Here is a 26,008-nt window from a genome sequence, read left to right as displayed (position 1 = left end):
AGCCTGGAGATCGGGTGTACGATCCCTGCATTGGCCGAGAAAGTTTATCCAGATCTTCCGGCATGTTCCCCCTTGTCAGTAATGCAGGACGGAGGGCCTGACAAGGACAGCTGTCTAGTCGTATGGATGGTAGGTCCTGTGTAGACATTGGCATGCACATAAAAGATCCCTTGACAGTTTGATATAAGAGTAGGCCGTAGTGCCGCTGTCAGGGCAAAATTTCCCTCATAGCACACTGTTTAGCTTATACCCGTCTTCATTAGTCCAGTTCGGAGCAGAACAGAACATTTGAACGTTAAACTCCATTTCATTTCATTTCATTTAGAAAACCCCAAATTAAAAAGAGTTGCTACACTTAGCTTAAGTGTAGTTATCTCCCTTTAATGAAAGATTACAAGATTTGTATAACGTTTGCTTGTAAATTTCAGAAAGAAGAGTTTGTGCTGGGGTATATTTATAATGGTGAAGTTATCAAGTCTAATGTTATACCATTATCATCAGATGATATGTCCAGTAAATTATATAGTAGTGATATAGGCAGGGTATTATTTATAGATGGTATAGTCCATACAACTATTATATTATCTAATCAGGTTGGTATATGTTCTAATCCACTGTGGGCCCCCTCATCAGATGATGTGTCTAGTAAATTATATAGTAGTGATATAGGCAGGGTATTGTTTATAGATGGTATAGTCCATACAACTATTATACTATCTAGTCAGGTTGGTATATGTCCTAATCCACTGTGGGCCCCCTCATCAGATGATGTGTCGAGTAAATTATATTGTAGTGATATAAGCAGGGTATTGTTTATAGATGGTATAGTCCATACAACTATTATACTATCTAATCAGGTTGGTATATGTTCTAATCCACTGTGGGCCCCCTCATCAGATGATGTGTCTAGTAAATTATATAGTAGTGATATAGGCAGGGTATTGTTTATAGATGGTATAGTCCATACAACTATTATACTATCTAATCAGGTTGGTATATGTCCTAATCCACTGTGGGCCCCCTCATCAGATGATGTGTCTAGTAAATTATATATATTGACCTAAGCAGGGTATTGTTTATAGATGGTATAGTCCATATAACTATCATACTATCTAGTCAGGTTGGTATATATTCTAATCCACTGTGGGCCCATTCATCTTTTTATTGATTCGGTTCAATTTAGATCTTTTACATATATATATGTGCTTAATGGGGATGACTAGGAAGATCCATTCATAGTCGTCGATTTGACATCCTCGGTATGCCCAGCGATCTCATTCCGTTCAACTCCACTATGCTCTGGTTTTTTATGTCAGTCAAAACAGGAAGTGGCAAGTGATTGTGCTATCAAGCGTATTCGTCGATAAAAATAGCACAATCATCAAGGGCAGATAATTTGAATATGTGTCTCCCCTATTTATGAACGCAGGGGTTAGTAGAATAATGCAAGGAATTATGTCAACATATCCTTTCCATAAGTATGACACGAACCTGAATGTCAATGTTACCTGCCACAGGTAGACTTCTGCCGTTCTTCGTGAGTGGTCGTAACTTTCCGGCATTAAACAAGCCATGACATCATTTTAGTCCTTCTGCTCAGAAGGACTAAAATGATGTCACAGATTGTTTATTGCCGGAAAGTTACGACTACTCACAAAGAATGGCAGAAATTGCTAACATTGAAATTTGCCGTTGGTGTTGAGGGCTGGCACCGGTGTGGGGCCTATCTGCATTGGTTTGGGGTTCAGTGGCGCAAGTTTTTAGGTTGGTCTCGTACCTGTTTTTTTAGCTCGGGACATTAAACCCCATTGTTTATTTGTTATTTCAGGTGTTATTTTTAACGTTAAAATCTGAGTTGCATCATGGTATGCGAGTTATTAGTATAAAAGAAGGGTTCTGTATGAGTAATCTTACCAACATTCCAATTAAAACACAACTTATCACATTACCATTAGGATCTTCTAAGGTAAATATACTTTTATTATTAAGAATTAGTGGTCTGAAGCCTTAAATTCATTGAGTTATTTCCCTTTATTAAAACAACTTATTACATTACCATTAGGATCTTCTAAGGTAAATATACTTTTATTATTAAGAATGAGTGGTATGAAGCCTTAAATTCATTGAGTTATTTCCCTTTATTAAAACACAACTCGTCACATTACCATTAGGATCTTCTAAGGTAAATAATACTTATTTCCCTTTATTAAAACGCAACTTATTACATTACCTTGAGGATCTTCCAAGGTAAAAATACTTTTATTAATAAGAATTAGTGGTCTGGAGCCTTCTTAAGTTCATTAAATCAAAATAAGGTTATTTCTCTTTATTAAAACAAAATTATTACATTATATGCTTGATAGTCAGTCCGTACCGAATTGACAGAATTGCAATCGATCGACGCGAAATTGAGTTCTGTCACAGTTCTGTCAGTACCGACAGCGGAGGTGGTGTGAGTAGAATCGTGACATAATTAAACACAACGAATATGTATCAGCTGTCATGATTGGTTGAGATATTTTCTTATCCAACCTTTCACTCGATTGTTACTATTTCGGGGATTGAGGGAGGTCAATTCTGGAACGTGTAATCAAGTATAGTATAGTATATTGAGTTAAAATGAGTTATTTCCCTTCATTAATAAAAGAATCTGAGCAGCGGCACAACTGCCTAGTCGTCATCAAAATCCGACTGTCATTATTTGTCTGTTTAATTTATTTCAGATCAGTCTACCAGACGAAGTTTCAGCTCAAGAATCCATTCCATCCCAGAAGCCACCAGTCAACGCAGACGGCAATTTACACCCCTTGTTATTCTGGTCGCAATATTCCACGCATGATATACAACCGCAGAAAAACAATTACACGCAATATATACATTATATCTCAATAAAACAAAATAGCCTCCCTGGTGCGTCTGCTCCTACTGCAAGCCAGTGGTCAATACCAATCAGGATCGCAGCAAATAAAGATGGCATACGACACACAGTGGCTATTCCTGATCTATCGTTAGATGAATATACCACGCGGCCATTTTGTCTGACGGCGCAAACTAAAAATGGCGTCACTTATCTCGTGCTAATGGAGGATCATAGTCCCGTTTGCTTTCTTCGTAACAATTGTCCATTTCCTTTGTTTTATGGGCAGACGCTAATGAATATAACGCTGTCCGGGATGACCGTTCAAGAAGAAGCGGAACTAGTTGCAAAATTACCCATGATTCCTTCTGGTGGAAACAGTTATTACACAATGCCAAATGTAAATTCAAATTATCCGATAATGGACAGCAGTAAATATCCAAGAATTCATTTTAGTTCCTTGCTTGGTGAAAAAGATGGCGTTATAGATCATTCTCCGTGGAGTCTTGGCGTTGATTTGGCTGCTGGGAATACTTTTATCAAATTACCGCAAGTTGCAGATCTCAAAGTAAAAATAAAGAAAAAGTCTGGTATTTTTGAAGTGGAACTGGAGCCTGTCGGCAAGGCAGAAATATCGGCACGTGAAATACGTAGTAGGCTAAAGGGTGGAAATATTACATTTACGGTCAGTGAAATGGACAAAAAACCTAAAGAATCAGAAATTGAGGCGGAATTGAAACCCATCATGAAACCCCAAAAAAGTAGTGTTAATGTAACTACGGATATTATGATTGGTTGTAACGTAGATCAGTTTTCATTGGTTGTTTTAGACGAATCAAGTTCCCAGGATTCAATTGGAGAAGTGATTCATTTAAATATGGAGGATCTATTTATTGGGACGTACCCAGTCTCTTCTCAAGACAAGAAGTTTTGTCTGGCTGTGTGTGTGGGTAACGTGCATCTGGATAATCAACTCTACGGGTTGGGTCAGTTTGATTTTCCAGTCATTCTCCTTCCCCAGGGAAAAACGAAACGTTTATCAACCAGTGGTGATATTGATAACTTGTCTGTGATAGAAAAACACGCCATTTGTAAATTATCGAGTTTTGTGAATTTTCAAGTTGTGTTGTCGAGTGATAGTCTAGATCATTCAGTGCTGGAATCCCTGGACCTCTCTGTCAAACCATTATCTGTATATATAGACGATATGTATATCTACCGCATTCTCAAAGAAATAGAAATCCTGCTTCCCACCATTTTGTCCACAAACATTCCTGAACCAATCACATGGAGGTATCTACATTCAAATATCAAGCAGACGGCTACTTGTCTAAGTCAACCAATCAGAATTCAGCATTTATCAATCCAACCAATTAAAATGCTACTTAGTGTCCATGCTTCCCTGAAGTTGTTTTTAGCTGCAGACCATACACCGTTATCGTTTGGGGGATTTGAGCGTAATAATTTATCAACCACAAACTATCAGCTAATTCGAGCCCTAGCGATGCATTATGCCTCAGCAGCCATATTTAGAGCAGGTAAGTTCCTGAAACTGTTTTTTATTTTCACTGAAGCCTCGTCAACTTTCATCGACAGTCACTTTAAAAGATATACAACTCCTCTTCTTTTAGAGATTGGGGGGTTGGATGGCCGAATGGTTAGCACGAGCGCGCTGTATCATAAGGTCTGTCATTGAGTCAACTGGCAGGGTTTCGATTCCCTGGTTGTACGTGGTGAGGAGTATGGTCGCCTGTCCAACCGCGTGGGTTTTCTCTGGGTCCTCCGGTTTTCTCCCACTGCTAAAGACCTCTACGCGAAAGCAAAATATTGAAATAAAATTGAACCATATGTTAGTCCCGAAAGAATTATCATTTTAAAGAATGTTAAATCCCAAGTTTATTCTTAAGCTTATTTTGTTTTTAATCTATGACTATGACACACGTTCATGGGTAAGATACTAAACACTATTTCCTTTTTATATTACAGGCATTGTGATTGGTTCGCTAGAAATACTGGGTAATCCAACAGGATTAGTACGTAGCGTTGGTATTGGTATAGCAGATCTGTTTCGTATGCCGTATGCTGGTTTAACAAGGGGACCTGGAGCGTTTGTCAGTGGTGTATCAAATGGAATGGGATCCTTATTAAGAAATGTTTCTGCTGGTTAGTACATGTACATTATCATCGTCTTCAAACGTGGAAACATATACACACTATCTTCTAGTTCAAGAGGTGGGAACTAGTCATGGAGTCAAGTCCCAAGAAAACCCCACATGGTGTCCCAAGTCCTTGACTTTAGTACCAAGTCTTCACAAAGTCCAAATCCCGTTCAAGTTACAAGTTCATCAAATGAGTCAGCAATTTATGGTGAATAAGGGTACGAGCGTATTTCCCTTCACTAGGACTCTAGTCCTCCTCTCAGGTTTCCTCCCACTGCTAAAGACCTCTATGCGCTAGCGAATTAAAGATATAAAATTGTACCATTTGTTAGTCCCGAAATGACCTAGTATGTGTTAAGTGGACGGCATTATAGGTCTTTTTTTTTAAGTTACATTATGGGAGATTCGATAATGAGTTGGCAGTTCTCACTATAATAGTTAAAAACTAGATAACGTGAAGGCAGTTTGCTGAAAATTTCATTCAAATTGATCCACTATGAACTGAGAACTAAGCGAATGAAATTTCTGCCTAGCTCCGGTCATAGTCTCGATTATCCATTTAATCGTTAAATCGAGTTACAGTAAATCGGCTCACAATCCACTTAAGGTCGCAGGCTAGCGATGCCATGTAAAGTTGATTATGGTCTTGATAAGTTAATTAATGTCTAATTAATGATTTAGATAACATTTCAGGCCTAAAGAAAGACCTGCAATAGACAGATTTAGCTCTTGCATAATGTAGGTTTAAACATAATTTAAATTTTCTATGATTGGCATACCTGTACTATTCACATATCTGTATCATTTGCTTGATAAAGATGAGAGTATCCTTGTCGAAACGTCGCTTAGTATTAAACTCAGTAATTGTGTATCCACAAAATTGTACAGTACCTTGTGTTGTAACGAAATATGGTATATGGTAGATATGTTGCCAGTTTGCTGTTTTGTGTTTTTGGCTGTTTTGTAATAGGTACCATTATGAGTACTAGGAAACAAATAGATGTGTCACACTGATCTAGTTTCGAATCAAACTGGCATCTCAGAGTTAAAATCGAGGGTGGGTCACTATTCACAAAGAAAGTAGTTGAATGGATGAAAAACCAAATTCCTCATTGTCAAGGGGGAGATAATTCTCATAATTCTCCTATTCTTTTTAAACCATTATAATTTAATTTATTTATTCCAGATGGGTCACCATTCACAAAGAAAGTGTATTTAGTAGTTGAATGGATGAAAAACCAAATTCCTTGTTGTCAAGGGGGAGATAATTCTACTCTGTTATGATTTAAATTCTTTATTCCAGGTATGATAACATCAGTGACTAATCTAGCATCGAGTGTTTCTAGAAACATGGACAGATTATCCATGGATTCCAGTCATTTACAACGACAGGAAGAGAATCGTAGAAACAGACCTCTAGGTGTATCAGATGGACTAGTTCAAGGTTTTACTGGATTCGGCATCAGTCTCCTAGGTAAGTTACGAGGATTGGGTGGTCTAAAGGATTAATGTGTTCGTGTTGGGCCATTGAGTCAAGAGATGTGTTTTCAATTCCCTGCTTGTATGTGACAAGGAGTAGGGTCGCCTGTCCAACCTCGTGAGTTTTCTCCAGGTCTTCCAGTTTCCTCCCACTGCTAGAAACCCCTACGTGCATGCAAATTATTGAAATAAAATTAAACCATATGTTAGTCACGAAATGACCTAGTTTGTGTCGAGTGGACGTTTAACCCCATCTCTCTCTCTCTTTGTTAGCATAAAGAAATTAATTTGTTAGTCTTAGATAACCAAATAAATTTATATTTGTACAGGGGCAGTAGCAGGATTAGCAGATCAGCCATTACAGAGTGTTTTAACCAATCAGGGTGAGAGTGACAGACGGTCATCTACATCAGCTGTAGCATCTGGTCTTGTTACGGGTATGGGTAAAGGTCTGGTTGGCATAGTAACCAAACCTATAGGTGGTGCTGCTGAGCTTGTTTCACAGACTGGACAAGGTAGGCTTAAATTAATAGAAATTGAAGGCAAACAGAGACACAATACTTGAAATGTCAACACAAAGGCCTCGATGAATGATACTGGATAATCATACATTCCTAATTATACATAATCATACATGATGAGATAAATGTGATGTTTATGAAAAAATGAAAGCAGGTGTTAAACAGTGCCGGATTAACCTTGTGGGGGGGCCCGGGACATACCAACTGTCCGGGGGCCCCATTGTTGTTTGTTCAAATTGTTCGTACTGACCGTGGATCGTACTAGTATGTACTCTGCCCCCTTGAGTGCCTGGGGTGTTTTCCTCCAGGAATTTTTTTTTTAAAATTAGGATTAATTTCAGTGCATCTGAGACAATTTAGACAGCGATTTCCTGGGCCCCCGAAAATCTGTTGGTACATGTACCTACCAGTCCTGGGGCCCCCAATATCCCTTACTGCTCAGGGCCCCAATCCTCGCCCCCTCAGCCCAGGTACTGGTTGGCTCCGTCCGTGATAAAATATTAGTATGACCCATAATTGTGGGGGGCCCCTAAATGTGGGGGGGCCCGGGACATTTGTCCCACTTTGCCCCCCCTAGATCTGGTACTGGTGTTTAACACAACTGGGTTCGATCCCGGTGCTGACCGAGAAAGTTAATCAAGATTTTCCAGGGCGGTTTCCCCATGTCAGTGATGCAGCTCTATTTCTATCTCTCTCTTTCTTAAGTTTAAGTGTGAAAATGCTTTATGAACTTGTGGCCAGGATTAGTACAATTGTGACTATGAGTATAATATTTATATTACAGGATTATTACATGGTACAGGATTAGGACAATTACCACAAAGATTGGTTAAACCTACATCAAGATCTAAATCGTTTTATAGTAACGCTGTTATTAAATATCCTATGTAAGTTTTAACACGTTTTTATATGCCCACTTATCAGTGTGGTGGTATTATGTTGTCACCCTGTCTGTCGGTCTGTCACAATTGGCTTGTAAACACGATAGAGACTACAGTTTTTATATGCCCACATATAAGTGTTATATGAAATAATTCATAGAATACAATATCAAAAAAAACATCGTTTTATCCAACGTTTCGTCAGTGAAAATATTTACTTCTCCTTTTCAGTGTGGGTGTATTATGTCGTCACCCTGTCCGTCGGTGCGTCAACTATTGGCTTGTAAACACGATAGAAACTTCAAATTTGGTGTGAAGCATCGTTGCCATTAGAGATGACAAACCCTGTTCTGCGACTTTTTGTTTCTGGGTTATCCCCCCTTTGCCAAAAACCTTGTGATGTCTCAAACTGTTTATAATATATTTTTAATGTTACTTTCTTCATCTTTTGTTTCTCACACAGGAAAATCTTCAATACTCTGCCAAGAACCAATTTCTTAATGACTGTCGAAGCATGTCACCTTGACATGTCAGGGTCAGAGGTCATGGTCACGCTAATTTTAACGTCTGATATACTATTTGTTGTTAATAATGACGAAGATGCCCAACAACAGGCGTTTTCGTTAGCAGAATTAGAATGTTGTGATAATTTGTCTGACCCCACGTTAATATCGTTGCTATGGACAGACAACTCCTACAAAGCCAATGTTGAGGTAAGTAAGATTATTGTTATACAATTCCTGAGAATCGCTTCATGACTTACATTTATTACACAAAACGTACCGCATGGTTTTCTATAAAAAGGGGGTGGGGTTGGATGGCCGAATGGTTAAAGCGTGCGCATTGTATCATAAGGTCTGTCATTGAGTCAACTGACGTGATTTCGATTCCCTGGTTCTACGTGGCAAGGAGTCGGGTCGCCTGTCCAACCTCGTGGGTTTTCTCCGGCTCCTCTGGTATTCTCCCATTGCTAAAGAACCCTACGCGCAAACGAATTATGGAAATAAAATTGAACCATATGTTAGTCCCAAAATGACCTAGTTTGTGTCAAGTTGACCTTAAAACTCATTTCTCTCTCTCTCTCTCTCTCTCTCTCTCTCTCACTCTCTATTCCATTCTATTCATGCATACTCTATTTCTCTAAAAAGTGGTGTTGGGTTGTCGAGTGATCTAATGTGTGCACTTAAGATCATAAGGTCTAGCATTGAGTCAAGTGGCATGGTTTCGATCCCTGCCTAATCTTGTGGGTGTTTCTGGGTAATCCGGTTTCCTCCCACTGCTGAAGACCCCATTTCTCTCTCTGTCTCAGGGAGTTGAGTGGTCTAGTGGTTTAATGTGTGCACGTGAAACCATGAGGTCTGTCATTGAGTCAAGTGGCATTGTTTCGATTCCCCGCTTGTACATGACAAGGAGTAGGGTTCCCCCCCCCCCCCCTCCTAAAGCCCTATATTCGCAAAGAAATTATTGAAATTAAATTGAACCATATGTTAGTCCCAAAATAACCATGTTTGAGTCAAGTGGACATTAAACCCCATTTTTCTCTCTCTCTACAGGCTGGTAACTCTAATAAGGATCGTGTGGCTGCCTTTGTTTCGTCGGCTGCTACTTTTGCTCAACCAACCAATGAAGACACTCCTGGTACCGACAGCCAATCAGATGGAACTACAGCTAGTATCATGACGGCACCACAATATGATTTTCACGTTAATGAAGAATATCGTAATTTATTTATCTCGCTGTTTAAACTCGTTAAACTTAGAATACAAGGAAAGGGGTTTTCCATTATATGATTTTGAAATTAGGGTTTTACATTGGACCTGGTGTTGCGTAAAAAACTGCATTTATAAACAGTAAATATGAAAAAACGAGATGTTCCTCAGTGTGTTAAAGTTATTTTGGTGGTCGCTCTTTCAAAAGTCAATGCATCTACATCCTGGAATAAACTACCCTTAAACTTCCACAGAAGTCGATCACTCAATCAGACTGGACAACTTATCTGTTTGAATTATTGTTAGACACCAGTGTATTGTGCTTTAATATCATTGCTATGGAGATTATATTATTAGACACCAATGTATGATATCATTAATATTGTTGCTATGGAGATTGTATTGTTAGACACCATCATTAATATGGTTGCTATGGAGATTATATTATTAGAAGCCAGTGTATTAAGTCATTAATATTGTTGCTATGGAGATTGTATTGTTAGAGACACCATTGTATTAAGTCATTAATATGGTTGCTATGGACAGATAATTCCTATATTATTATTATACACTAGTATATCTTTATGTGTCCTATGTGGATATTTAGGGCTTTATAAATGGATATATCAGTCTATTCTGAGAATGGTTCCTGAGCATCTTTGGTGGATATTTAGGGCTTTATATAAATGTATATGTTACTATTGTTATTTATGAATTGTGCTTTGAGAATGGTTCCTGAGCTGAATAACACATATTCACCAGACATTTGAATTATTTATAAATTAACAAAAATAGATGAACATATTATAATCCGAGGATGGTTCCAGAGCCAAAAGTTATAATTTATTATTTTGATATTTTTTCAATTTATGATTTTTTAATATTAACAAAAATAGATGTAATCTATTAGTTAAAGTATCTAAGTCTCGATATCATCCAAAATCTTCAACATTGAAAACACGATTTATTTGTCAAATTAAATCAACATTCATGTTGTGATCTTACCGGAAAAAGATGGGCTTTTGATATCCAATATTTAAGACAAAATAAACATTTTACCATAATGCGCTTCAGCCCCAGTTGTATCAAGAGACTCAAGGGACGAGACTAGACACATTGCACCAAATCAAACGGCGGATGTAGACTGGAATAACCAGACGCTAGAAATTTGCACTCGCTTGAGACTGCTGGCATATTTCGCCGAACATAACTGATTTGAAATTGGAGTAAAAACGGAAACCATTGAATGTAAATCAGTTTATATACATTCATATTACAGTATTATATGCGTTGCGACCGACTTTTGTCAATTTCTGGCTCCCAAATGTTAGCGATTTAGCTCCTTTAAAACCAGTCAACTGAATGTCGACCGAGGGGAGTTTTTTTCCCCTCCCCTTAAAACTGAAAATCGCTCTCCTTTACATAGTCATTGGGGGTTTATTATCATTTATGAAACCAGGAATGACCCCATTACATGAAGTTATTGATCTTCAGAACCATTTCCCATACACACAACTAATCACTCTCCTTAATATCAGATCACTCTCCTTAATTTTTAAATCACTCTTCTTATCAAAACTGGGAGAGTTTTTTTAGGAGAGCGATTTTTTCAATTTGTTGATTGAGGGGAGCTTTATTTGACTCTCCTCTGAAATACAAACAACAACAAATGTAAAACAGAAGGTTTAGGTTAGATGCCATCTTGAGCAAGATTTTCGAGTATATATAATGAAAAATCATTTAGGAAAAGCCTAGCAGTCTTAGAGAAAAAAAAAGATAGCACCGAGAAATTAATTGAAAGTGTATGTTAAATGCCATCTTGAATTGACCTTGTTTGAATCAAAATGGAGGATGAAATTATTGTGACCTGGGTTATTAAAATGTATAGCATTATTAAATTATATTAAACATACATTATGGGAGATTCGATAACGAGTTGGCAGTTCTCACTATAATAGTTAAAAACTAGATAATGTAAAGGCAATTTGGATAACATTTCAGGCCTAAAGAAAGACCTGCAATAGACAGATTTAGCTCTTGCATAATGTATGTTTAAAATGTATAGCATTATTAAATTTTATAGCATTTATTTCTTGCTTTATGGTATATTTGTACATATGAAATATTTGTAAATAATAGTGGTTGGATCATTGGTGTGTAATGTACATTTAAACCTCTCTGATGTGATGGTCTTAACCTGAAACCTAACCCTTGTATTTCATGGGTCAACTGTCTTCAAGTCAACAGGGTGCTAGCAAGGTTCGCACACTCCTTGAAACTCATTGGAAATCCTGGAAAAATGAAAATGTGATTTCCAGTGCTGGAAAATCCTGGAAAAACAAGATTACTCCTTGAAACTCCTGGAAAATTAACATTTGTGTTTTCGCTATATATTTTGAAATATAAAATTGAACGTAGTAATCGAATGTTTCTTCAAAAGTTCACGAGTTCGTTGCTGTAAATGAACTTGAGTCAGTTGAACAATGTTCTTTAAGCGTAAAAAGAAAAATACATTATGATGTTGAATTCTATACAGGGACTCCTGGAAACTGGTAATTAGCTCCTGGAAAACTCATGGAATTTTATGTGTTCTCAGTTGAGCACACCCTGGCTAGGCTAAGAGATTGAGGGGCTTGTCTCACTGGCGCCTATGTTGCACTGTTTGTAAATTTATTAGTGTAGTGCACCCTTTAAAATGCTACGATGATCTCGAGTCAATCCCTAAGCCTGGAATTTCATTCGTCAAAAGGGTGCCGGAGGGTTCAGGGCTTCTCACGTGAATGCCTTAGTTGTACTATTTACTATTTTACTAATTAATTTATACCAGTATTACCTTCTTTAGTATGGCAAGATCTATTTGTTAAGGCCAACTTAATTTTCATCAAGGTCATTGAGATGTAAATAAATTTAGGACACGTGATTGTTGGTTAGATTGTAGGTTAGGGTTAGGGTAAATGTTAGGGTTAGGTCCAGGGTTTGGGTTGGGATTAGTGCTAGCCCTGTTTACATCTCGTGAGCTTTGACCAAACTTGAAGTTGGCCTTATCAAATAGATCTAAGCGTTTTGTATAGTATAACAAGAGGCCAACTCGATTGGCCACTTCCAGAAGAAATAGAAGCTCGTCCGGGAGAATCTGTGGATCGACTGAACAGCATACACAAATGTGGACGATAGTATCAGTTTATCTATCATTGACGTCCTATACGTCGATGTTATCTACAGTCGAATGGTTAGCATGTGCGTGCTGTATCATAAGGCCGGTCATTGAGTCAACTGGCGTGGTTTCGAATCCCCGGTTGTATGTGACAAGGAGTAGGGTCGCCTGTCCAACCTCGTGGGTTTTCCCCGGGTCCTCCGGTTTCCTCCCACTGCCAAAGACCCCAATGCGCAAGCGAATTATTGAAATAAAATTAAACCATATGTTAGTCCCGAAATGACCTAGTTTGTGTTGAGTGGACGTTAAACCCCATTTCTCTCTCCTTCTAGGTCCGGACTGCAAGAGGTGGAATATATTTTGATGGCGGAAGAGTCCAAATCAGGTGCACAGTGTCTTGTTTTGTATAGTTGTCTATACTGACTCTTTATGCGACCATGTCAATCTGGTTAAAACACAGATCCTATTTCGTTTCGTTTTTATAGTTCAAAATTTTGTTTTACTTGTCTTTACTACACTTGGATCTGGAAGACTTGTTATTTAACTTGTTTTCTGCTTGAAATGAGGGGTCAACCAATCAACTGTGGGTAATCCACTAGTAACATCAATGCTGATTGGTTAATCAAATGTCTGACATCATAGGTCAAAAGTCGGTCTTTTGACCCCTGACGTGACCTATCGCTATAACTTGTCAGATCTTCATGTAGTGTAGGCCATCGAAAGTATAAAAAACGAAATGAAATATAGATTTGTATTATAATCAGATTGGGACCATATAAAAATGTGTGTAAATGTGTATACCAGATATATTGAGTATATATAAGATGTGTGTATTATTATTTTGTAAGTAAGAAAAGAGATTATAAGTTAGAAAGAATACTGTATATATGTGAAATTATTATAAGAAATAAATTTATGAATGTTGATTTTATGAAATATACTAATTTATTAACATAAAATATTTATCTTTATATCCAATTTATTATTCCAATAATATTTTCAAAAAATTTCTGATCCTCTTTTTTGTTTATTATAACGAAGGCTATGGCATTAAAATCTAAGTTGAATTAATCTTAAGGTTCTATACCGCTTTTATTTAGGTAGAAAATAGTGTTTTTTGATTAAATTTTCATTTCAATATAGTAAGTGAAAGTTGATTTGTTTAATCAGTAAAACTGTCAACAGTGGAATACCAAATCAGTTATATCTCAATATTTGCTTAAAGATACATTATGGGAGATTAGATAAAGAGCTAGCAGTTCTCACTATAATAGTTAAAAACAAGATAATGTAAAGGGAATATGCTGAAAATTTCAGTCAAATTGATCCACTCTAAACCAAGAATTTAACGAATGAATTTTGGGCCCAGCCTCTATCATCATTACTAAAGTCGGTACAATAAAAAACATAGTCTCGATTATCCATTTTTTGATTTAATCATGAATGAGCGGTAAGCAGCAGATAGCATCCTAATCCAGTAAATATCTGGGTAAGTCAATTAATGTCTAATTAATAATTTAGATAACATTTCAGGCTCTTGCATAATGTATGTTTAATCTGTGAACCTAAAATTTTAAATGTAGACAGAAACCATATATAAACACTCCAAGGAAGGAAGAGAGAATTCGGCTGCACACACCCAGCCTCACCTTGAGCCTGAATGCACGAGATTTAATTAACATTAACAATGTTATTTATTCACTCAAATCAAAGATGTTGTTATATGTTTGTAAGTCAATGGTTATAAACTTACTGTTATCTTTTATAATGTTTTTTACACAGTAGAATTGGATAAAGAAATAACCATCTTAAAACTATTTTGAATTCTTTTTTTTTTTGTAAATAAAACTTTAAGTAAAGTATAAATAACCGTCTTAAAACTATTATGAATTTTGTTTTTAAGTTTGTTTGTTTCTATCAATTACAATATATTCTACATTTGTCTGTAATATTTCCTACCTTGTTGAAACTGACCTAAGCACTTATTGAATGGTGCTCATTCAGGGTCATTTAATCTATGTGTGTGTATTTTTTAGAATTTTCTTACTTTTTCACAGTTGTAATTTTGTCATCTAATAAATATATTAGAGATCACTAGAAAAGCTTCAAAATTTTTTAAATAATGCAAGGAATTGTCAACATATCCTTTCCATGATCCCAAATGTCAATGTTACCTGCCACAGGTAAATTTCAACAGGTAAATTTCCGCCGTTTTCCGTGAGTAGTCGTAACTTTCTGCTAATAAAAAAGCTGTGACCTAATTTTAGTCCTGCTCCTCATATTCTAGTCTATATTTCTATGAGCAGAAGGACTAAAATGACGTCGCGGCTGTTTTATTGGCGGAAAGTTAAGACTACCCACGGAGAACAGGGGAAATCGCTAATGTTGAAATTTACTTGTGGCCGGTAACATTGACATTCGGATTTTTTGTCATACTTATGGAAAGGATATGGTGACTTAAATTACAGATGTGACCTCATCCTTTGATGTTAGCGTACCATTGTTTCAAAGAATCGTACGGGCAATGTGCCAAGTGTAATATTGAACCCGAGTGACGTTTTTCATTGCAAAGCACGTGCGAGTGTCTGTATTCAAGTTGTTTACTGGTCTCGAGCTTAAGACATTGCGTAATATAATGAAACTACGTCCCTCGTGTTGTTTCAATATATTACTTAATATCTGGCTCTCGACCATTAAACCACTCTTAATTACTTGCATTATTTAAAAAAATTATGAAACTTTTCCAGTGACCTTTCATGATGCATGTATGGCTAGGAATCATATGTCTCTAACAGGTGGTTGGAAAATCACTAAACCACGACTTACATCCCGTTTAATTGGGTTATGGTATCAGGAAACTTTAATAATTCAATATGATAAGAGGGATTTTTATGCCAATTAACTTTATACATCCCCTTTAATTGGGTTAAGGTATCAGGAAAAATGTTTCTATTAACTTTGATAAGAGGGGTTTATATGCTTATTATCTTTAATAATTTGATAAGCGGGTCTATATGATAAGAGGGTTAATTAAACAATAAAATTACTGTCATACAATTGGTGGTGTTGTTTTTTTTTGTGTTTCCCTGATTGAAAGGCCAGAAGAAATATCCTCCTATTGTTCATCAGGTCATTTATTCCAACTGAAAACATTGGGTTTTTTATTGGCAGGAGCCTCAGTGAGTCAATGATTGATATGTTGGCTTGTAACCTGGAGGTCCCGTGTTGATCCCCGTGTTGATCCCTGCGTAGGTCGAGAAAGTTCATCAGGATTTTTTCTAGTGGTTTCTTTTTATCAATGGTGCAGAACAGAGGGTCTGGCAAGGGACACTGTATAGTCGTTTGGATGGGACAAAGTCCTGTGTACACATTAGCATGCATGTAAAAGATCCCTTGGCAGTTGGAATTTTCCTCACAGCATGCTGTATGATATATGCCACTCTTCATTACCTCAGTCATAGAAGAACACAATACCATTCAGATCAAATCAATTACAGAAAATATCTTTATTTTATTAATCATTTGAAATATAAATATAACAGAGTATTTTATAATCATTTGAAATATAAATATAACAGAGTATTTTATAATCATTTGATTAATAAAGGAATGTAAATGAAAACAGAGTATTTAAAAATCAACAAATAAATGCAAAACCCACATATAAATAACACCTGTAACATACATAACATCTTAAAAGCAGGTGGTTGGATGGCCGAATGGTTAGCACATGTGCGTTGTATCATAGGGTCTGTCATTGAGTCAACTGGTGTGGTGTCAATTCCTCGGTTGTACGTGATAAGAAGTACGGTCGCTTGTCCAACCACGTGGGTTTTCTCCGGATTCTCCAGTTTTCTCCCACTGCTAAAGACCCCTATGTGCAAGGAAATTATTGAAATCAAACTGAACCATATGTTAGTCTCGAAATGACCTAGTTTGTGTCGAGTGGATGTTAAACTCTGTTTCTCACTGCGACACTGATAACTAAATTAAGTTTGATTAACAAGGATACAAAAATAGATTTGATCAAAAGATCAGCAGAAATAATTCTAGCATTATTAGAGGTAATATAATCACAGTCATAAATCTATGTAATTGCTACATGTACATTACTAGTACTTGTTACTGTTAGAGGTAATTTAATCACAGTCATAAATTAATGTAATTTCTACATTACTAGTACTTGTTACTGTTAAAAGTAATTTAATCACAGTCATAAATTAATGTAATTTCTACATTACTAGTACTTGTTACTGTTAAAAGTAATTTAATCACAGTCATAAATTAATGTAATTTCTACATTACTAGTACTTGTTACTGTTAGAGGTAATTTAATCACAGTCATAAATTAATGTAATTTCTACATTACTAGTACTTGTTACTGTTAAAAGTAATTTAATCACAGTCATAAATTAATGTAATTTAATAAACACCAAACCCTGAGTTCACAAAGCATTCTCAGACTCAAGCTAAGAATTTACTCAACTTTCAATCACTGTTTATAAGAAATATCTTTAATACAGAAACAAAACTTTGCACATAGTTTCTTATTGATGTATTTGATACACTAAAACAATAAAAGTTTTATAAAGGGCTATATTTTAGTTAAAATAAGATGAACAATTTTGAGAATGGTTTGTGACCTCTGGGACAGGTCTATTGCCCATTTACCAAACTTTGTCATTAAATTTCAAGGATGTTCTGCTTGTCTTATATCATCAGACATCAATCCCATTAAAATACAGATCTATATTTTTTTTTTTTTTTTTTATACTTTCGATGGTCTACACTACATGAAGATCTGACCAGTTGTACTGGAAGGTCGTGTCAGGGGTCGTACGAGCGGCTTTTGACCCAATGATGTCAGACATTGATTAATCAATCAGTATTGACGTTTCTAGTGGTTTACTGACAGTTCCGTGCATCGCCTTAACAGACCGTTTCATTTGCTAATCCCTCACATCAATCAGAACGTGGGTTATATAACAACTCTTCCAGATCCTAGTGTAGAAAAGACAAGTAAAACAAAATTTTGAACTATAAAAAATGAAATGAAATACGATCTGTGTTTTAAACAGATTGTTCAGACATTAGCCATCATATGACAGACAAATGCTTTAAAGTTACAATTTCATATTTTCTAAGAAAGTCAAAACATAATTATTTCTATGTCTTTCGCTCAACAGGTTGTCAACTCACTATTATACGATCATAGGTATCATTCTCACACTTAAAAATCATCATTCATGGAATAGCTATCTTCAAATGTTTGAATTTGAAGTTGAAAATGATATTTTTGCCAATTTCTCAACTCACAATAGTGAATTATTGGATTAATAGGATTATTCTTTAACAAGGTAGGACTGTTTATAGATACCATCTATTTTAAGGCTTTATTTTAATACATTTTAAAAATATAACTTAAAAGTATGAAATTGTAACTTTAATCTAATACAAAACTTGTCTGAGCAAAAGCCTTTTGATGTACGATTAGAATCTATTTATAACAACGTTTTGAGTCTGGTTTTTCAAACTTCTTGCATGCAGCGGGTTTCATGGAACCCTGCAATTAAAAAAAAATGAATTAAATTTAAATGGTAAAGACAGGCAAATGTATTCCTGGGATTGAGCTAGTGACTTGCATAGATGACCCACCTTTGATCAGTGAGAGAGAATTGGGGTTTAATGTCCACTTGATACAAACTTGGTCATTTCGGGACTAATATATGGTTCAATGTTAATTTTCTTGAGCATAGGGGTCTTTAGCACTGGGCGGGAACCGCAGGACCCAGAGAAAACCCAAGAGGCTGGACAGACGACCCTATTCCTTGTCACGTACAAGTGAAACCATGTCACTCGACTCAATGATTTCACGCGCACACATTAACCATTCGGCCACCCAACCCCCCACCTTTCAATGCCAAGATCATTTGGTCAATCATGACTCTACCTCCCAAATTCTGGGGGGCAAAAATAAATAAAATGGGGTTTAACATCCTACTTTTCTGCACCGACTGGGGGGAATTTTGCACAGATAGTGGCGCTACGACCTACTCTTATATCGAATTTCAGAATGTCAAGGGTTATTTTACATTCATGCATACATGTACACAGGACCCTGGTTTTTCGTCCCATTCAAACAATTAGACAGCTGTCCTGCACCACTAACAAGGGGAAAACCACGTCGGAAAATCCCGATGATTTTTCTCGGCCGATGCAAGGATTGAATACAGGACCTCCAGGTTAGCGAGCCAGTGTCTTGCTCACCGAGCCACCGCAGCTCCCAGGTGGAAAAAAATTGTAACTTACTTGATAAGTTTGACAGATTAGCTTTATTAAATGGTTGCTAGCTTCATCCTGTATTTTTTCTGTATGTACCTGGTAGAAAAAGGTTTATCAAAAAATTAAATATCTTTAATTAAGGCTCACTGACAATAGAGAGACACTCTATGAAAAATTAGGTTATTTTGGGAGTAACAAACAGCTTCATTTTTACTTTAATAATTTCTTGTGTAGAAGTCTTTAGTAGTGGGAAGAATGGGGTGATGAAAATATACGATTCTACCTGTCAGTTAATTTATCTACCATCACTGGCAGCACAATTGAATGGTTAGAGAGAGAGAGAGAGAGATAGAGAGATATATATATATATATATGGTTTAACATCCACTTAACAAAAAAAGGTTATTTTAGGAATAACATACAGCTTAATTTTATTTTTTATAATTTCTTGCACGTAGGGGTCTTTATAGTACTGGAAGGAACTTGGAGAAAACCCTGTGTATAAAATTAAAGTCAATCCGATGATAACTGTAGGCTCAAGAGGGACTCCTGGAGAGTTTGGTGTGATGACAATATACGACTACATTTCAAACACATAAAACTTAAAGCTAATGATTTCCATTTGGATTTACAAATATATTTTTTCTACTTACCCCATTCAGTGTAACCCAGGGATGGGATTCGCCTCCGGCCTTGTGTTATTTCACATATCAACCCTCGATTAGGGTTATGGAAAACAGCTACTGATTTATTTAGGCGACGTTTCGAAGTAGCTGTTTTCCATAAGTATGTTTATAGTTTATTCAAGTTAATCTACTTACCCCATTCAATGTAACCCATGTTAATCTATTTAACCCATTCAGTGTAACCCATGTTAATTGACTTACCCCATTCAGTGTAACCCATGTTAATCTACTTACCCCATTCAGTGTAACCCATGTTAATCTATTTACCCCATTCAGTGTAACCCATGTTAATCTACTTACCCCATTCAGTGTAACCCATGGTACATATTGATGCTGTGGTCGAAGGGCATCAGTTTTTTCGGCCATTTCATGTTCTAATTTGTTACCAAAACTTGATTTAGCACATTCCAATATCCGGTCTACTGGGGCATAATTTGGGGTTCCACACTAAAAACAAAGCTTATATGTTTAAACTTAAATGAAATGGGGTTTAACGTCCTACTGTTCTGCTCTGACTGGGCTAAGCAAGTCGGGCATACGCCATACAGTGTGCTATGAGGGAAATTTTGCCTGGGTAGCGGAACTATGGCCTACTCTTATATCGAAGATTTTTTACGTGCACGCCAATGTATACACGGGACCTTGGTTTTTCGTTCCATCCGAACGACTAGACAGCTGTTATGAAATACCAATATATTTGAACGATATAACATTAAGGCCATACAAAAAAAATAAAAATCTTTTACGTGCATGCCAATGTATAATATTGATACTAAAACATATTGGTTTGTCAGGTGCCTGGAGTAAGACGTTGGCATGCTAACCTGACGTTCCCATGCTTGATCCCGAGGCTTTTTGAAGTAATTCATTGTCAGTGGTGCAGGACAGAGACAACATATAGTCATTCGGATGAGACAAAAAAATTGAAGTTGTGTTGGTGTTTTTAATAACAGAGTTTAGTCATTCGGATGGGTTGAAAAACTGAATGCCAATATATACACAGGCAGTTGGAATTCCATATAAGAGTAGGTAGTTGCTCCGTTCTCCGGGCAAAATTTCCCCCATAACACACTGTATGGCAAATGCCCGTCTTCAAGCAATTTGCAGATTGTTTTTCTGTCTATTAATTGAATAAATAAATTAGATTTTAGACAAGTAAAACGAAATTTTGAACTATAAAATAACAAAAACAAAATAGGATGAAATATTTACCTGCGGTAATTAAATAATGGTTTTTATTTTTTATTATTTGAAATAAAAACAGGTGACTCAGCAATGAGGATTATCTGAGAAATGAAATGAAATGAAATGGAGTTTAACGTCCTACTGTTCTGCTCCTAACCTGGGCTAATGAAGACGGGCATACGCCATACAGTGTGCTATGAGGGAAATTTTGCCCGGACAGCGGCACTACGGCCTACTCTTATATCGAATTCCAACTGCCAAGGGATCTTTTACGTGCACGCCAATGTGTACACGGGACCTAGGTTTTCCGTCCCATCCGAACGACTAGACAGCTTACCTTGTCAGCCCCTCCGTCCTGCATCACTGACAAGGGAGAACCACGCCGGAAAATCTGGATGAACTTTCTCGGCCAATGCAGGGATCGAACACCCGACCTCCAGGCTAGCGAGCTAGTGTCTTACCCACTTAGCCACGTGATCCCCGATTATCTGAGAACCAGAACCCTGAGTTCACAAAGCATTCTCAAACTTAAGTCAAGAATTCACTCAACTTTTTAATCACTGTTTATTAGAAATATCTTTAATCCAGAAACAGTCAGAAGCACAAAACTTTGCACATAGTTTCTTATTGATGTATTTGATACATTAAAACAACAAAAGTTTTATAAAAGGCTAGATGTTAGTTAAATTAAGGCGAACAGTTTTGTATATATTCTTAACTCAAGTTTGAGAATGCTTTGTGAACCCGGTACCAGAATATTTTTTGTATATGGTCTTGTTTATACCTTTTTAGCTGCCATAATTGGATCGATGGTGGATGTTGCTTTCTCCATACAGTATATATAAGGCATATATTCAGATTGATTCATGTAATAGATAGCACAAGACTGAAAGTAAAATAGTAAAACCTTATAGAGAGAGGGTGGGTTTAATGTCCACTCAACACAAACTAGGTCATTTTGGGACTAACATATGGTTCAATTTTATTTCAATAATTCGCTTGCACATAGGGGTCTTTAGCAGTGGGAGGAAACCGGAGGACCCGGAGTAAACCCACGAGGTTGAACAGAAATATTAAAGAAATAAGCACAAGTTAAATACTCACATCTATCAAGTTACCAACGCATTCATTTGGTCCGTGTTGACAAGTATACTTCCACAGATCACCATGTTCAGTCTCCTGAATACAATAAACAGTTTAAATGAGGAGCCCAATAAAAAACTCTTATAGAAAGTAGACCTACAAGAGAACGGCAAGTAGGCCTACAGGAGGCCCGCAATTAGGCCTACAGAAGAATAGCAAGTAGGTCTATAGGAGAACGGCAAGTAGGTCTATAGGAGAACCCCATGTAGGCCTACAGGAGAACCACAAGTAGGCCTACAGGAGAATAGTAAGGCCTACAGGATAATGACAAATTGGCCTACAGGAGAACTTCTAATAGGCCTATAGGAGAACCATATGTAGGCCTACAGAAGAACCGCAAGTAGGCCTACAGAGTTTCTAGCATATTGTTATTATAAACACAAATGCAATAAGCTGAGTCTTGAAATCCAGTTTTACAATTTTTACATCCAAAAACCATTTTTCAAGGACACAGGGACATGTGTACAAAAAGATTTGCAATTCCTTCACTTTGTGAGTGACAAGTCAATTTAGAACTGTTTTCTCAGAGAAATTGGTAGGTATGTAGCATAACATGTTCCTGAATCAACGACCACTAGCTTTACAACATCTAGCTGTTGCTACATTAGTCTGAAGTACCCAAACCTATAGGTACGTTATCTCCCTTTATCACAAACAAGTGAACAATAGCGTTTTCCAATCAACACTCAAATCAAACATGCCGACCTCCACGGAAACCTTAACATTGAACGAACCTTGAACTCTGTAACTCGATTAGCATGGTTAGACATTTTAGCAGGAAAGTGTTGGACTTAGTATTTGCGATGATATTTTCTATCGAGGAATCTGAGAGACCCCCAATTGGGTCAGTAGCCAATCGAAATTAGTGACGTAATACCCAGGGTATTATGTGAAGGGTTTTATAATATGTACAAATTTAAAGCGAGATCAAGATGTTATTAAAAATGGTTATCATGACTGAATAACCAAAACATTGATTTTTCCAAATATGTGTCTGTGTGGTATCTTTAGGTAACAAAAATGAAACAAAATCTATTACGACTAGGAAATCGAGGCCTAGTTTTTCAGTCTCTTATCATCCAGTACAGACAAATAGAAAAATATCAGATTGTTACAGACTAAATAAATGTTTTATATGTATATAACCTACCTCGGCGTTACCATACGGTACAATGGTAAGATTCATTATTTTAACCTACCTCAGCATTAATTTAATGTTTTAAATGTATATTACCTACCTCAGCATTACCATATGGTACAATGGTAAGATTCATTATTTTACCAACAGCCTGGTAAGCTGGGAAAAGCTGATCAACTATAAATTGTCTACAGTAAGGACATAACGATTCGTAATACAGGGTAAAGTTCACCAGTGGTCCATCAGACTTGATATTCCAACTGTTGACAGCACATTGTTCTGTTACCTGATTATAAAAGAGAGAGAGAAATGGGGTTTAACATCAACTCGACACAAACCAGGTCACTTCAGAACTAACACATGGTTCAATTTTATTTCAATTGATCATTTCAAATGATCATAACTACTGTACTGGTCATTCGAGTCTAATTAGCCTCGCTTCTCCATTTTTAAATTAAATCATTAAATGGCCAAACCATTCTAATCCACTTAGAAAAACCTGCAATTATAGACAGATTTAGCTGTTACATAATGCCTGGTTTAATATTTCGATATTTTTTCATTTAGTTACCGTATATTTAACAAGGGTGGATCAAAAGGGGCACTTGAATACTCAGCCCCTCGATCTGCCCTTTCATAATTTTGTGTTTCTTTATGATCAGGAAGGGGGTAGGATGACCGAATGGTTAGCGTGTGCATGCTGTATCATAAGGTCTGTCATTGAGTCAACTGGCGTGGTTTCGATTCTCCGCTTGTACATGACAAGGAGTAGGGTCGCCTGTCCAACCTTATGGGTTTTCTCCGGGTCCTCCGGTTTCCTCCCACTGCTAAAGACCCCTTGGATGGAACCTGGGACGTACAGGTATAGCTAGCCAACACCTGGCCCGTGACTGAGCCACCACGACTCCTCCTCTAATCTAATATACAAATTGGGGTTATGAGACACAATAAGTGTGGGCGTCTAAAAGATAAAGGTACCCCTTGAGCAAAAAACCCACATCCAATGAAACTGTGACACTGGTATTAAGATGTTAATGACAATTTTGTGCCCTTTTTCAGTGCATTCAATAGTGGAAATTAGAAGCCGTTTAAAACAAAATGAAAGTAGCTAAAGGAAATACAAACCTGACATAATTCGGCGATTTCTTTTGATGAGCACCACAAATCGGGTGGAAAATTACATTTGGTCGACACGGATGTAGAAATAAAATTCACAAGGATAACTGTAACTGCCAAAAACTTCATTTTGCTTGCTACTGACTGATAAGCTAAACTTTTCCTTGTCAAGCGCTTCACAAAAAAATAATAGGTCAGGAAGCATTCAGCTCACCATTTATTGACAAACTATTCAAGACTTGGTTGTCCAGGCTCAGGATAAAAATAAGTCATCTGGCTGATCATGAGACAGAAATGAAATAGGGTTTAACGTCCTACTGTTCTGCTCCAACTAGGCTAATGATGACGCGGTCAATAGAGAGCCAGGAATTTGAACTATTATATTTTCTATAATATTAGAAATTAAAAAAACGAAATGGAAATGATCAATATTGGTCGATTTCAATTCATATTGATGCTGTTATCTTGTAGCAGGCCCGTAGCCAGCGGGGGGCAGGGGGGGGGGGGGCTTGACCTGTCTTGTAGTGAAAATATGGGATCCTATATCCAATATTAAGACATATTGAACATTTTTATAATCACGAGGCATGTCCTGTATTTAATGAATTGGGCCCCATTTGTAATGTAAAAAGAAAAACATATCCTACAAGACAATGTGGGAGTAATAAGTAATGGCTGATTCACAAACGACAAAATAGTAATAAAATACGCGTGTATTTATATTTTATTCTTAAACTCGGCCATATGAAACCCGCTGCACGATAACAAAGAATATCAACCGAAGACTACCGTATCGATTTATAAATGAAATCACATGACAGTAAAAATAAAGCATGTGACCATGGATTGATCAGTTCTATGACTAGTCTCTATCATCCAGATTCTATGATGTGACTTTGTATTTTTACAGTTTTGTTATCGATGAGTATTGTTTGTCATTCAATATTATCGAGCACGTGATGCCCCCATGATTGAGTATACCGACTCTTTTTTTTTTTTACAAAAACACGAGACGAGGAAAGTGTTGCCGAGAAATCCATTCGGATTAGCTCATTTAAAGCAAAATAAAGGATGTGCCTATCGTCACTTCTGTCCGTTGTCCGTCTGTCCGTCCTAGTTCGTAAGACTAGGCATTGTCGACTTCTCCTCAACCGCTTGATGGATTTCACACAAAATTTTGTTGGTATTTTGCCAGGGTGGTGTTTGTTTCCAGATATGTTCAAATGAAGTAGCTCCCAGTGGGGGATCACGGTGGGTAAGACGCTGGCTTGCTAGCCTGGACGGAGGCGACGATATACGATCACATTTAAAAGGCTCAAAACACAATTGTCATGGGTGAACGAAGATTTCTGGAAATCTATTAACGGTAACAGAAAAGTTTTCTCCCTGCCTCTCAATTTTTTTCAGGTGAATGGTGACAGCTGGTGTTATGTGACGCACAACAAGCCCAGTAATTGTTTTGTTAGTGGGATCTCAGCGGCGGGCCCGACTAAAAGCCGGAATTCACTTGAAAACACCGGAATTAACATAGAAAACACCTGATTTCTCCCACAAAACTAATTTATTTTAAATGTATAATACATGATTTTGTAGAAAATGACTCACATTCACCTTATGTACAATTATATAATAACTTCCGGTTTCCTCCCACTGCATAAGACCCCTACGCGCAAGCGAATTATTGAAATAAAAAATAAA

General features: G+C 36.9%; 2 protein-coding genes across 2 annotated transcripts; one reads left to right on the top strand and one right to left on the bottom strand.

Annotated features, from left to right (window-relative positions):
- Nucleotides 1-2,155: 2,155 nt before the first annotated feature.
- LOC126807839 (intermembrane lipid transfer protein VPS13B) lies at nucleotides 2,156-15,817 on the top strand (the record flags this gene model as incomplete). Its single annotated transcript, XM_050532715.2, has 8 exons — nucleotides 2,156-2,182; nucleotides 2,724-4,395; nucleotides 4,844-5,020; nucleotides 6,320-6,490; nucleotides 6,825-7,010; nucleotides 7,801-7,903; nucleotides 8,361-8,610; nucleotides 9,451-15,817. Coding segments are annotated over 8 exons (2,823 nt in total), but the record flags the coding sequence as incomplete, so codon positions are not given.
- A 494-nt stretch (nucleotides 15,818-16,311) lies between these two features.
- LOC126808867 (gamma-interferon-inducible lysosomal thiol reductase) lies at nucleotides 16,312-24,514 on the bottom strand. Its single transcript, XM_056098301.1, has 7 exons — nucleotides 24,320-24,514; nucleotides 23,295-23,480; nucleotides 22,018-22,092; nucleotides 21,698-21,799; nucleotides 20,029-20,175; nucleotides 19,070-19,138; nucleotides 16,312-18,323 (listed from the first exon to the last, which is right to left on the bottom strand). Exons 1-7 carry the CDS (start codon nucleotides 24,437-24,439, stop codon nucleotides 18,258-18,260), a joined length of 765 nt encoding a protein of 254 aa, XP_055954276.1. The 5' UTR covers nucleotides 24,440-24,514; the 3' UTR covers nucleotides 16,312-18,257.
- Between the last annotated feature and the right edge of the window lie 1,494 nt (nucleotides 24,515-26,008).

This window comes from Patella vulgata, chromosome 1 (assembly GCF_932274485.2).
Source record: "Patella vulgata chromosome 1, xgPatVulg1.2, whole genome shotgun sequence".
NCBI classification, from domain to species: Eukaryota; Metazoa; Mollusca; class Gastropoda; family Patellidae; genus Patella; species Patella vulgata.
The sequence above is the reverse complement of the archived record's forward strand: the minus strand, read 5'-3'. Positions and strand labels throughout refer to the sequence as shown.

Excerpts from the sequence above, each read along its gene's own strand:
- LOC126808867 (XM_056098301.1), bottom strand. The coding sequence starts at position 24,439 with ATGAAGTTTTTGGCAGTTACAGTTATCCTTGTGAATTTTATTTCTACA. Across the intron at positions 23,481-24,319 it reads AAATCGCCGAATTATGTCAG|GTAACAGAACAATGTGCTGT; the intron begins GTTTGTATTTCC and ends TTTTATAATCAG. Across the intron at positions 19,139-20,028 it reads CATGGGTTACACTGAATGGG|GTACATACAGAAAAAATACA; the intron begins GTAAGTAGATTA and ends TTTTTCTACCAG.